The 11088-nt window shown below is 57.2% G+C and overlaps 2 protein-coding genes across 7 annotated transcripts; one reads left to right on the top strand and one right to left on the bottom strand.

Annotated features, from left to right (window-relative positions):
* Positions 1 to 4414: 4414 nt before the first annotated feature.
* Positions 4415 to 7284, top strand: CHCHD10 (coiled-coil-helix-coiled-coil-helix domain containing 10). 5 transcript variants are annotated; one of them, XM_011967952.1, is made up of 4 exons: positions 4415 to 5263; positions 5505 to 5724; positions 6843 to 6990; positions 7092 to 7284. In XM_011967952.1, exons 1-4 carry the CDS (start codon positions 5223 to 5225, stop codon positions 7109 to 7111), a joined length of 429 nt encoding a protein of 142 aa, XP_011823342.1. In that variant the 5' UTR covers positions 4415 to 5222; the 3' UTR covers positions 7112 to 7284. The 5 variants fall into 5 exon arrangements, with proteins under 5 accessions (XP_011823342.1, XP_011823341.1, XP_011823340.1 ...); XM_011967951.1 differs by having other exon boundaries at positions 6822 to 6990; XM_011967953.1 differs by having other exon boundaries at positions 5131 to 5263; positions 5558 to 5724.
* On the bottom strand, positions 7255 to 10090 carry LOC105530420 (chromosome unknown open reading frame, human C22orf15). Of its 2 annotated transcripts, none has more exons than XM_011967955.1 (6): positions 9781 to 10090; positions 8946 to 9032; positions 8722 to 8859; positions 8406 to 8480; positions 8217 to 8326; positions 7255 to 7397 (listed from the first exon to the last, which is right to left on the bottom strand). In XM_011967955.1, the coding sequence occupies exons 1-6, from the start codon at positions 9803 to 9805 to the stop codon at positions 7386 to 7388; spliced, it is 447 nt and encodes a 148-aa protein (XP_011823345.1). In that variant the 5' UTR covers positions 9806 to 10090; the 3' UTR covers positions 7255 to 7385. The 2 variants fall into 2 exon arrangements, with proteins under 2 accessions (XP_011823345.1, XP_011823344.1); XM_011967954.1 differs by having other exon boundaries at positions 7257 to 7397; positions 8717 to 8859; positions 9781 to 10086.
* Between the last annotated feature and the right edge of the window lie 998 nt (positions 10091 to 11088).

The raw sequence follows: 11088 nt of genomic DNA, 5'->3' as shown, positions 1-11088 counted from the left end.
CCGGCCCCGCCCCCCACCGCCTTTTGTTCTGAACTCTCCTAGCCGCCGCGGCCCGGCTGGGGGAGGTGAACGGGGAGGGGACGGCCCAGCGGGGTCGAGGGTCGGAGACAGGGTCTTTCCTCGGGGCTGGCCAAGTCTCTGTCTGGTGCTGGGTGACCCTGGCCAACCCGTGCCGCTCTGGGCCTCAGTTTCTCCGCTGGGTGGTGGCCGTCCAAAGTCTTAGACTTGGCTAGAGTCTGAGAGCAGTCGGGTTTCATGGGTCCCATCCGTACCCCCACCTTTGGAAGGCGATCCCACTGGGTATCCTTGGTGGTCTGACCTCTGACCTCTGCTAGCTTGTGACAGGTGGTCCTACCCACAAGCAAGTTCCCCCACCCCTCAGAGCCTCAATGGATCCTTCTAGAAGATGACACAATAGCCCCTCTGAGGAAAGGGATATTATTTTATTTATTATTATTATTTTCTTCTGAGACACAGTGTTTCTCTCTCTCCCAGGCAGGAGTGCAGGGACTTGATCTCCACTCACTGCAACCTCCGCCTCCCAGGTTCAAACGATTCTCCTGCCTCAGCCTCCCAAGTAACTGGGACCACAGACATGTGCCACCGTGCTTGGCTAATTTTCGTATTTTTAGTAGAGATGGGGTTTCTCCATGTTTGCCAGGCTGGTCTCGAACTCCTGACCTCAAGTGATCTGGCCGCCTTGGCCTCCCAAAGTGCTTGGGATTACATGAGTGAGCCATTGCACCTGGTCAGGAATGGGATATTAAAATGTGTCCCAGGGGAAAGTGAGGCAAATGGCAGGGACTGGCCAGTCCTTCAGCTTGGGATAGACCAAAGCTTACAGATAGGGAAACTGAGGCTCCAAGAGGGAGGGGCCGGGCTTTTCCATGCCAGCAGACAAGTGGAAGGGTCAGGAGGTCCTCTAGCTGGTCAGCTGGGGGGAGGGTGCTGTCAGAAGGATGCGGGAGGTGTATGAGTGGAGTACTGGGCCTCCAGGGTGTCTCCTGGTCAGGGCCCAACAAGACCCTGGGGACTCCTCCAGGCTAGCCACCTGAGACTTGAAAGAAAGGAGGTGAGAGGCCGGGGCACAGTGAGTCACGCCTGTAATCCCAGCACTTTGGGAGGCTGAGGCAGGTGGATCACAAGGTCAGGAGTTGGAGACCAGCCTGACTAACGTGGTGAAACCCTATCTCTACTAAAAATACAAAAATTAGCCAGCCATGGTGGCACATGCCTGTAAACCCAGCTATTCAGGAGGCTGAGGCAGGAGAATCAGTTGAACCCGGGAGGCGGAGGTTGCGGTAAGCCGAGATTGTGCCATTGCACTCCAGCGTGGGCAACAGAGTGAAACTCCATCTCAAAAAAAAAAAAAAAACAGAAAAAAGAAAGGAGGTTAGACTTAAAGAAGGGGGTGTGTCCACATTCTGGAAGGGATCCTCCAGTCTTATCCCTGATTTTTGGGGTTACCCAATCCTGCTGTACACCCCCTGAAATGATGAAGGGCCTCACCACCTCACCAGGCGACCTGTTCCATCATGGGTGGCCCTGCAGAGCCACAATCCAGGCAGTGGCTCCCATCCTGGCAGGCAGCGCTCTGAGCTGCTCTAAGGTGAAGCTGTGGTCAGGAAGCCTGGACCAAGAAAGGGAAGCGGGTGGGGAAACGTTTCACAACTTATTCAAGAAGACTCCACAGAGACTCCTAGAGGGCAAGGAGAAGTAAGACAGCAGAGATTTTTACAACCTAGACAGTTCATAATCTTTTCTTTCTCTTTTTTTTTTTTTTTTTTTTTGAGATGGAGTCTCGCTCTGTCGCCCAGGCTGGAGTGCAGTGATGCAACCTGATGCAACCTACGCCTCCTGGGTTCACACCATTCTCCTGCCTTAGCCTCCTGAGTGGCTGGGACTACAGGCGCCCACCACCATGCCCGGCTAATAGTAGAGAGGGGGTTTCACCATGTTAGCCAGCGTGGTCTCGGTCTCCTAACTTCGTGATCCACCCGCCTCGGCCTCCCAAAGTGCTGGGATTACAGGTGTGAGCCTCCACACCCAGTCTTTTTTTTTTTTTTGAGACCGAGTTTTATTCTAGTAACCCAGGCTGAAGTGCAATGGTGCGATCTCAGCTCACTGCAAGCTCCGCCTCCTGGGTTCAAGTGATTCTCCAGCCTCAGCCTCCCGTGTAACTGAGATTACAGGTGCCCATCATCACACCCAGCTAAGTTTTGTATTTTTAGTAGAGATGGGGTTTAAGCATGTTGGCCAGGCTGGTCTTGAACTCCTGACCTCAGGTGATCCACACGCCTCAGCCTCCCAAAGTGCTGGGATTACAGGTATGAGCCACCACACCTGGCAGGCAATCTTTTCTTTAAAGTCATTCACTTTTATTTATTTTTATTGTTTTGAGACAGGGTCTTGCTCAATGGTGTGATCTTGGCTCACTGAAACCTCTACCTTCCAGGCTCAAACGATCCTCCTGCCTCAGCCTCCCAAGTAGTTGGGACTACAGGTGTGCATCACTATGCCCTGCTAATTTTTGTATTTTTTGTAGAGACAGGGTTTCACCATGTTGGCCAGGCTGGTCTTGAACTCCTGGACTCAAGCAATCTGCCTGCCTGGGCCTCACAAAGTTCTGGGATATAGACATGAGCCACTGTTCCCCGCTAAAGTGCTTTATTTTAAAAAAGTAGGCATTTCAGGCCGGGCGTGGTGGCTCACGCCTGTAATCCCAGCACTTTGGGAGGCTGAAGCAGGTGGATTATGAGGTCAAGAAATCGAGACCATCCTAGTCAACATGGTGAAACCCCATCTCTACTAAAAATACAAAAAAATTAGCTGGGCGTGGTGGCATTCACCTGTAGTTCCAGCTACTTGGGAGGCTGAGGCAGGAGAATCACTTGAACCTGGGAGGTGGAGGTTGCAGTGAGCCGAGATCACACCACTGCACTCCAGCCTGGCAACAGAATGAGACTCCGTCTCAAACAAAACAAAACAAAACAAAACAACAACAAAACAAAAAATTAGCCGGGCATGGTGGCGTGCGCCTGTGGTCCCAGCTACTTGGGAGGCTGAAGCAGGAGAATCGCTTGAACCCAGGAGGCAGAAGTTGCAGTGAGTGGAGATCGCACCACAGCACTCCAGCTTGAGGGACAGAGCAAGACTCCGTCTCAAAAAAAAAAAAAAAGCAGGCATTTCAATGCCTGCTTCGATGTTATCCTTTTAGCCTCATTTTCATTTGTGTAACCCACTTAAGTTGTCTTGGGTGCCTCCGAGGTGCAAGGCCATGCCTTGTGGAACCTGCAGTCCATCAGCCATGGGAGCTGAAGGAACAACTCTACAGTTTAGGCCCAGGGGACCACCATGAGAAGTGTGCAGTTTCTTTGGTTTGACAAACAGGAACCAGGTGGCAGGGACTGCATGAGCAAGGGAGTAGCGGCTGGACCAGGCCTGGTGAGTCTGCCAGGAAAGAATGGCCCACCCTTTGTGTGCTCACCTCACTGGGAGGCCACCCTCAAAGTGGGTGGTCACCCCCCTTCAGAGAGGAGAAACTGAAGACGGGGTGAGAAAGGGCCCTGTTCACAGGCTGGCTGAAAGGACTGCAGTGTGTGAGAACACAGGGCTGCACCTGACTTCCACGGAGAGCATGCATGGCTGGGGACAACTGTGCACACACAGAACTGAGCAGGCCAGGCAAGGCCAAACGCCCCAGCCACCGCTCCCCTCGCCCCTCGACCTCCTGCTTCCTTACAGAGGGGCCCCCTCTCTTACTTGGTGACCCACACCCCTAATTCTGGGTGCTTTTGTTCTTGGTGTTGCACCCTGCCCACAATCCCGGTGCCAGGAGTCCTCTGTGGGCACAGCAAACAGTGATGAGGGACAGTCCCTGCCTTCCCCCACCGAGGAGTAATAATAACAACCACGGCAAAGTCACCCAGAAAAGACCATAAAAACCTCAAGTTCAGCCGGGCGCGATGGCTCATGCCTGTAATCCCAGCACTTTGGGAGGCTGAGGCGGGCGAATCACGAGGTCAGGAGTTCCAGACCAGCTTGGCCAACATGGTGAAACCCCGTCTCTACTAAAAATACAAAAATAGCCAGGTGTGGTGGCATGAGCCTGTAGTCCCACCTACTCAGGAGGCTGAGACAGGAGAATTGCTTGATTCTGGGAGGCAGAGGATACAGTGAGCCGAGATCGCCACTGTACTCTAGCCTGGGCGACAGAGCAAGGCTCCATGTCATAAATAAATAAATAAATAAACCTCACGTTCCCGAAGAGCAGGAAAACGTTCTAAATCCGCGCTCCAGCTCACCTGGCCTGGAACCAAGCTGCTAAAATTGCGAGGCTACAGGCTTCAACTTGCGCTAGATTTGACTGAGCTGGGCAAATGCTCCTAGGCCTTTGGGATAGACACGCTGCCTGGATGTCGCGTAAAGGCCGTCAGTGTCGGAGACTGCACCCGCGGAGCCGGGGACTAGGTGGCGGGGCCGGCCCAGGGAATCCGGTGGGGTTGAGGACCGCGCTGGGGGCCTCATCTCATCCCCCGCGGGCGCTGCCTAAGGCTGCCGGCGTTGGCAGCGCATTTTGGCCCAGGCAGTCGAAGACGGGTTGGGACGCCCCCTCGTGGGAGTTCTGGGGATGGGTTGCTCTAAGCCTTCCCCAGGGTCGCGCTTCACCGCCCTAGGCCACCCGAGACCCCGAGGCCACGCGGTGGTCAGCAGACCCTGTCTGGTGGGAGGGGGCAGACAGCCGAGCCCGGAAGGGGGCAAAGAGCAGAGTCAGGCCTGGAACCTCGCGTCCCCTTCCCGGTTGGCCCCAGCCCGTCGCCTCCCCGTCTCCTCTCCCCTACAGGGCTCGCAACAACCCCCAACTCCGCTCCCTGCCCTCTGCGGTGCTCCTAACAGAAGGAACTGTCCCCCTCCTTAAGCCCTCGGCGTTTTGCCACGCAGGCCCGTGTCCCCAGAACCCGCACAGCCTGCCAAGCATAGGGAGGGAGCAAGGTCCCATTTCCAGCCAAGACCCGGAGCTGCTGGAAGGCAGAGGTCCAGAGGACGGGTGAAGGGGGACAGGCTTGGAGGGCAGTGCCACCTCCCCCTGGGGGCGTGTCCCTGAGGCCCCGCCCGGGGCCCTGCCTTTTTTGCGCCGGCTGTGACAAGCGCTGCGGCATTTGTCCCCGCGACAGAACCGCTGCCGCCGTCTCTAAGGTCGCCCGGGTCCCGCCGCCGCCACCATGCCTCGGGGAAGCCGCAGCATGGCCTCCCGGCCAGCCAGGTGTGAGGGGGACAAGGGGCCTGTGGGGAGGGGGTTAGGGAAGCGTAGGTACTCCCCCAAGGGCGTCCGCAGAGTGACCTTGGCTGCTGCTGCGCCATCTTGGCGGGGGGAGGGGCGGGGGTGCAGCACCCACGTGTGGAGACAGGGGTCGTCCACCTCTATGGGGGTCGTTTCCAGGAGCTGCAGCACCCCCGGCCTGGGGTCTGGCCAGGATTAACCCTGCTTCCTCCCACCTCCGCAGCCGCCCCGCCGCGCCCTCTGCCCACCCGCCCGCGCACCCACCGCCCTCAGCAGCCGCCCCAGCACCCGCCCCTTCGGGCCAGCCGGGGCTCATGGCTCAGATGGCGACCACGGCCGCAGGGGTAGCCGTGGGCTCCGCTGTGGGACACGTCATGGGCAGCGCCCTGACCGGAGCCTTCAGCGGGGGGAGCTCGGAGCCCTCCCAGCCTGCTGCCCAGCAGGTGAGCAGGGGGTCCAAGAGAAACTGAGGCAGGATTCTCTCAAGGCCACACAGGGAGCTGCCCAAGTGTCCAGTGAGGAGTGTCCGCGTGTACTCACCATTGCTTCAGCCCAGGATTCTTTGCCCAGGAAGGGTCCTAGTCCACTGGTCTTGAGTTCACTGTCACTTAGAGGCAGGCTTCCCAGCCCCTCCCTTGAGGCCAGGGTCCCTAAGCTCCCAGGGAGAGACACCAACCAACCCTTTAAAGATGGGAAACCCAGGCCCTGAGGGCTCAGAGACTTGTCCAAGGTCAGCTCACCCTAGCAGAGTGGAGGGATGGTGGATTTCCTGAGCCCCTGTTCTCCCCGAACCCAGGTCTGCACATTGTGGCCGCTGGGCCCAAGGGTGAAGGGGAGCCACTTCCCTGATGACCTTTCCCCTGCTGGGGACCCCACTAGCCCTAAGCCAAATGTGGCTTTGTGGCTAGGTCAGGGGTCATGAGGATTAGTGTAGCTGAGCCAGGAAGGTGCTAAAACTTGTGGGGGTGGGGCTCATACTCTGAGAGTCCAGGCAGAGTACTGGGCTCTTCTAGAACCTTCTCCTCCCTCCCCTGCACCCGCCCAAAGTGCCCATTAGAAGGCAGCAGAGGCCAGGCGCAGTGGCTCACGCCTGTAATCCCAGCACTTTGGGAGGCCAAGGCAGGTGGATCATGAGGTCAGGAGTTCAAGACCAGCCTGGCCAACATAGTGAAACCCCGTCTCTACTAAAAATACAAACATTTGTTGGGCATGGTGGCAGGCACCTGTAGTCCCAGCTACTTGGGAGGCTGAGGCAGGACAACCGCTTGAACCCAGGAGGCGGAGGTTGCAGTGAGCTGAGACTATGCCACTGCACTCCGCTCTAGGTGACAGAGTAAGACTCCATCTCAAAAAAAAAAAAAAAAAAAAAAAGAAAAGAAAAAGAAGGCAGCAGAAACACGCTGTCTGTAGCCGCCTCCACTGCTGGGTCACTCAGTCTGCCTAGGACCCTTGGGGCACCCAGGCTGGGGATGTGGGGAGGGGCAGGTGGCCCCAGCTTTGAAACGTACCTCCAGGTACCAACTCCAAGCTGATCCTGCAGCCTCTTGCATTGTACCCCCAGGCTCCCACCCCCACTGCCCCCCAGCACCTGCAGATGGGGCCCTGCGCCTATGAGATCAGGCAGTTCCTGGACTGTTCGACCACTCAGAGTGACCTGTCCCTGTGTGAGGGCTTCAGCGAGGCCCTGAAGCAGTGCAAGTACAACCATGGTGAGTGGGTGGACCCCGACCCAGGCGGGGATGGGGAGAGGCCGACCCTCCTCTTGCACCTGCAGGCTGACCACCAGCCTGTGCTGCTCCTCCCTTCACAGGTCTGAGCTCACTGCCCTGAAGAGGTTGGTGCAAACTTGGGGGCCAGTCCTGCACCCACCTCTACCCCTCGCCGACAGCCAGACCACAACACCAGATTGTACCCGGATAGCTGGGATTGGAAGTGAGGAGGTTTCTCACCCCACAGATAACCTAAGACACAAATGTGCAATTAAAAGTTTATTTTAGACCACAGCCTGTTGTGTGCCTCTCTCGATGGCCTGTCTTCAGGGAGCTCCCTGGCTGATGAGGTGGGGTCAGGATGGATGTCTCACTACAGTGTGCAATCCATCACCTTAATCAGGGCCCTGGGTGGGGAGGAGGAGCCCTGTTGCAATCTGCACTGTGGTTAGCACAGGACAGATACCTTGGGCAGTCTAGAGTGTGGTGGAGAGGCATTAGTAGGTGATCCCAAGGGCATCTGACTCTGAGGGTGGAATGCCAGGATGAACTCATGGTTCTCCCCCTTCTCAGGGATACCTGCCACCTCTACCCTTCTTGTCTCTGCCTCCGCATCCCATTCTCTGCACCCACAGCTTAGGTGCCCCCAGCAGCCTTAAATCCTGTCTGACCTTGCCCCTCTTGCTGATGCAACTTCTCAGCAATTCCAGATTCTGCAAGAGGAGTCGTGCTGGGTTGCTGTCTGTTTGCACCTGATCACACAAGGCAGAGGTCATGGCTAACCCCCTTGGGTCTGAGTCCAACTTGGCTAGTTGGCAGTAGTGTGCCAGGTCCCCGGGCCTGCCAGAATGGAAGAACAAGCCCTTCGAACCCAGTGTGGGCCGTGCCATCACACACCATGCTGCCGCCTTCGTTGAGTTCCTCCAGCAGTTGTGCACTGAGCTGCTACTGTGTGCCAGCCCCTATGCCACATCTGTGAAGCCTGAGGACATTCCAGCCCTTAGTGAGCTGGCATTCCAGTGGGGTGGTGGGGACCCGTCTCAGGGTACAGTGTGTTCCGTCTGGGGGTATAGGTGCGTGGAGTTGCTGTTGAGGGTCTGCCTCTCATCGTATGTGTCCCTCCCACAGGAAGGGGTCCCACTCTGGGTGTCTCCTTGGGTGTCCATATCTCCTCCGTACCTGGCTCCCAGTCCCAGCTAGCAACTCCTGGGTGACAGGGAGCTCACCTTTCTGGGCCTTGAAGTGGGGCTTTGCTCACGGCGGCCACGCCGGGTGCCCATGCGCTTCCTCCAGTTGTGGCCCGCAGAGGAGAGGCCTGACAGCCTGCGCAGTTCCTCTGGAAGGCCCGGGAAGTCCTGCTGGTAGGGGCTAGGGAGAAGGTGTGCCCTCCCCCTGGGCTGTACCCTGACACTCACCTGCCAGCTCTGGGTAATGGTCATCCAGGTTCTCCAGTAGGGACTCATAGCGGGTGGGGACCATGTCCTCTCCCTCTGTGGCATGTGGAGAGAGGATGAAGGACACCTGACTGGCCTGATGGTCCCTACTCTGCCTCTCACTCTGGAACTGTTTGCTAGTCCAGGCTGGGGGCAGAGCATGGGGTAGGGATGGAATGGGGCTAGGTCCCCAGCTGAGGTGGGAGGCTGGACAGGGCCTTGGGTGGTCTATGGTCTGCTACGCCCGCCTCTTACATTCTAACATAGCTGCAGGGGAGAGAAGCTTGGGCCACCTTACTGATGGTTCGAACGAGGACATATATGGCTCGCTCCTTCAGCAGGGAGTTGCCCATGGTGTGGGTCCATGCAGCCCCTTCCTTTAGGTCCTCCTCCAGGCTCACTAGGTTGCCGTCCTCAGCCAGGAGAGCAATGGTCGCTGGGAGGACATGGAGAGAGGCTGGGCAGGGCTGGCACCCCTGCCTGGGACCCCTCAGCCCCTCCTTCTCCTCCCTGTCTCCTCACCATCTGGGGGCAACCCTGCTTTCTGCCTCAGGTGGGCGGTGAGGTTCACCAGCCTGCAAGAGGTGTTCACCAGCACGGAGCAGCCGGCTGTGGAGGAAGGGCAAAGGTGAGCATGTGGGATCTCTTACCTTCCTCCACATCTGGGGTCCTCTGTCTCTCCTTCCCATCTTTCCCTTTCCCAGAGCTGCGACTGGGCCTAGGGGGCTAGGACTGTGCCCCAGGCAAAACAGCTCCGACATCTGTTGCTTAAACTTCCTTGGAGACCCCTCCATCCATCTCCCGTGTGTGTTGACTTTTCTCCCATATAGGGTGACCCCCAAGCGTTAGTCTCTTGAGTCCTGCAAAGCATGAAGTGCGCGCCAGCCCAGCCTCCTCCCGGGCCCCGCCCCCACGGGACCCAGCCCGTCCCCGCACTGCCTCCCCTACCAACTCCCCTCTTCCCCTCCACCACCGCACAGGGCCGACCCGCCTCCAGCCGGAGGGACGGGGAACCTGCAACTGTGGCTAGAGTTTCAGGTGTCTGATGCACGCTGAAGCTTGAGGATCACGGATTGAATGGCGAAGAGATTGTGCGGTTTAAAAACCTGCTCCAGGGTGATGCGGTCCGAGAGGAGTCCTCGTGAATGAGCAGGACTCAGCTCGGGTTTTCCCTTTAAGGGACTTGCTCCAGGTGCTCGCTTTGCCTCCTCACAGAGCCGCTTCCCCGACCCCTGCCATCTGCACCACTCCCATCTTTCCCGCCATTACCTCCCCACCCTCCCCAAGGGCGGATGGAAGCAGCTTCTGAGTGTGCTCATCCCCCCACCCGCCTGCCAAGACAGGGGACCCCACTTACCCCCAAACATCACCTTGATAAACATAGCTGCAGCGGGGGAGGGAGATGTGGGGGACTTTGATCCCCCAACTCTCGATTCCCCAACTAAGGAAAGGCCTGGAGCAGAGACCTGCTTCAGGGCGGGGCTCTGGAGGGAGAAGTGGGTGTGTGAGTGTGGCTGGGTGGCCCCAGGGCCAGACCCCTGCTCAGCCACCTCTGTGGTTCTGCTGCTTCAGCCTAGTTCAAACCCTGCAGCTAGTCCAAGACTCCTGGCCTCCTATTCCTCCCCACTGAGCCCTGGGCCACAGCAGCTCCCCTAAGCTTCCAAGCTGGTCTCCATGGCAGTGGGGGCGGAGACATCTAGGCAGGAAATGCCTTCCTCCCTGTATCCGTTAACGGGACCCATGGGGGAGGGGTGGCAGAAGAAGTGGGCGCTGGCATTCCCTGAGGCGGGGAATGCCATCATTGGGACTGATTGTTTTTTTTTAGAGAGAGTCTCCCTATGTTGCCCAGGCTGGTCTGGAACTTCTGGGCTCAAGCAGTTCTCCTGCCCCAGCTTCCCACAAGGGCTGGGATTGCAGTTGTGAACCACCTCCGCTGGATGAAGTGTCATTTACATACAGTACAGTAAAGTTCACCCTTTCTGGTGTTTTCAAATTTCGTCAACTCTCATATAACCACCACCACAGTGAAGATACAGAACATTTCCATCACCCCCAAATTCCAGGTCCATAGCAGGTCACAATCACCTCCTTGTTAGCACTCGCCATTAGCTAGTCCCTCACACAGGCTCTCACCGTCATTTCCTGTCTTTTATTTATTTATTATGCTCATTAATTATTATTATTATTGTTTTTTTTTTTTTTTTGAGATGGAATCTCCCTCTGTCACCCAGGCTACAGTGCAGTGGCATGGTCTCGATTCACTGCAACCTCCGCCTCCCGAGTTCAAGTGATTCTCCTGCCTCAGCCTCCCGAGTAACTGGGACTACAGGTGTGCACCACTACACCTGGCTAGTTTTTTGTTTGTTTGTTTGTTTTGAGACGGACTCTCACTCTGTCACCCAGGCTGGAATGCAGCGGTGCGATCTCGGCTCACTGCAAGCTCTGCCTCCTGGGTTCATGCCATTCTCCTGCCTCAGTCTCCTGAGTAGCTGAGACTACAGTTGCCCGCCACCATGGCCGGCTAATTTTGTTTGTATTTTCAGTACAGATGGGGTTTCACCATGTTAGCCAGGATGGTCTCGATCTCCTGACCTCGTGATCCACCTGCCTCGGCCTCCCAAAGTGCTGGGATTACAGACATGAGCCACTGCGCCCGGCCTTTTTT

This window comes from Mandrillus leucophaeus, unplaced genomic scaffold, assembly GCF_000951045.1.
Source record: "Mandrillus leucophaeus isolate KB7577 unplaced genomic scaffold, Mleu.le_1.0 Scaffold820, whole genome shotgun sequence".
Taxonomy (NCBI): domain Eukaryota; kingdom Metazoa; phylum Chordata; class Mammalia; order Primates; family Cercopithecidae; genus Mandrillus; species Mandrillus leucophaeus.
Note: the sequence above shows the minus strand (reverse complement) of the source record. Positions and strands in the feature narration are given on the sequence as shown.

What these genes read in the sequence shown, in the direction of transcription:
- CHCHD10 (XM_011967949.1), top strand. Translation starts at nt 5,223, where the DNA reads ATGCCTCGGGGAAGCCGCAGCATGGCCTCCCGGCCAGCCAG. An exon ending in ATGGCCTCCCGGCCAGCCAG is followed by an intron (nt 5,264 to 5,504) that starts GTGTGAGGGGGA and finishes CCACCTCCGCAG; the next exon opens with CCGCCCCGCCGCGCCCTCTG. An exon ending in CCCAGCCTGCTGCCCAGCAG is followed by an intron (nt 5,725 to 6,821) that starts GTGAGCAGGGGG and finishes CTGATCCTGCAG; the next exon opens with CCTCTTGCATTGTACCCCCA.
- LOC105530420 (XM_011967954.1), bottom strand. Translation starts at nt 9,805, where the DNA reads ATGTTTATCAAGGTGATGTTTGGGG. An exon ending in AGCAGGGTTGCCCCCAGATG is followed by an intron (nt 8,860 to 8,945) that starts GTGAGGAGACAG and finishes ATGTCCTCCCAG; the next exon opens with CGACCATTGCTCTCCTGGCT. An exon ending in TCGTTCGAACCATCAGTAAG is followed by an intron (nt 8,481 to 8,716) that starts GTGGCCCAAGCT and finishes CACATGCCACAG; the next exon opens with AGGGAGAGGACATGGTCCCC.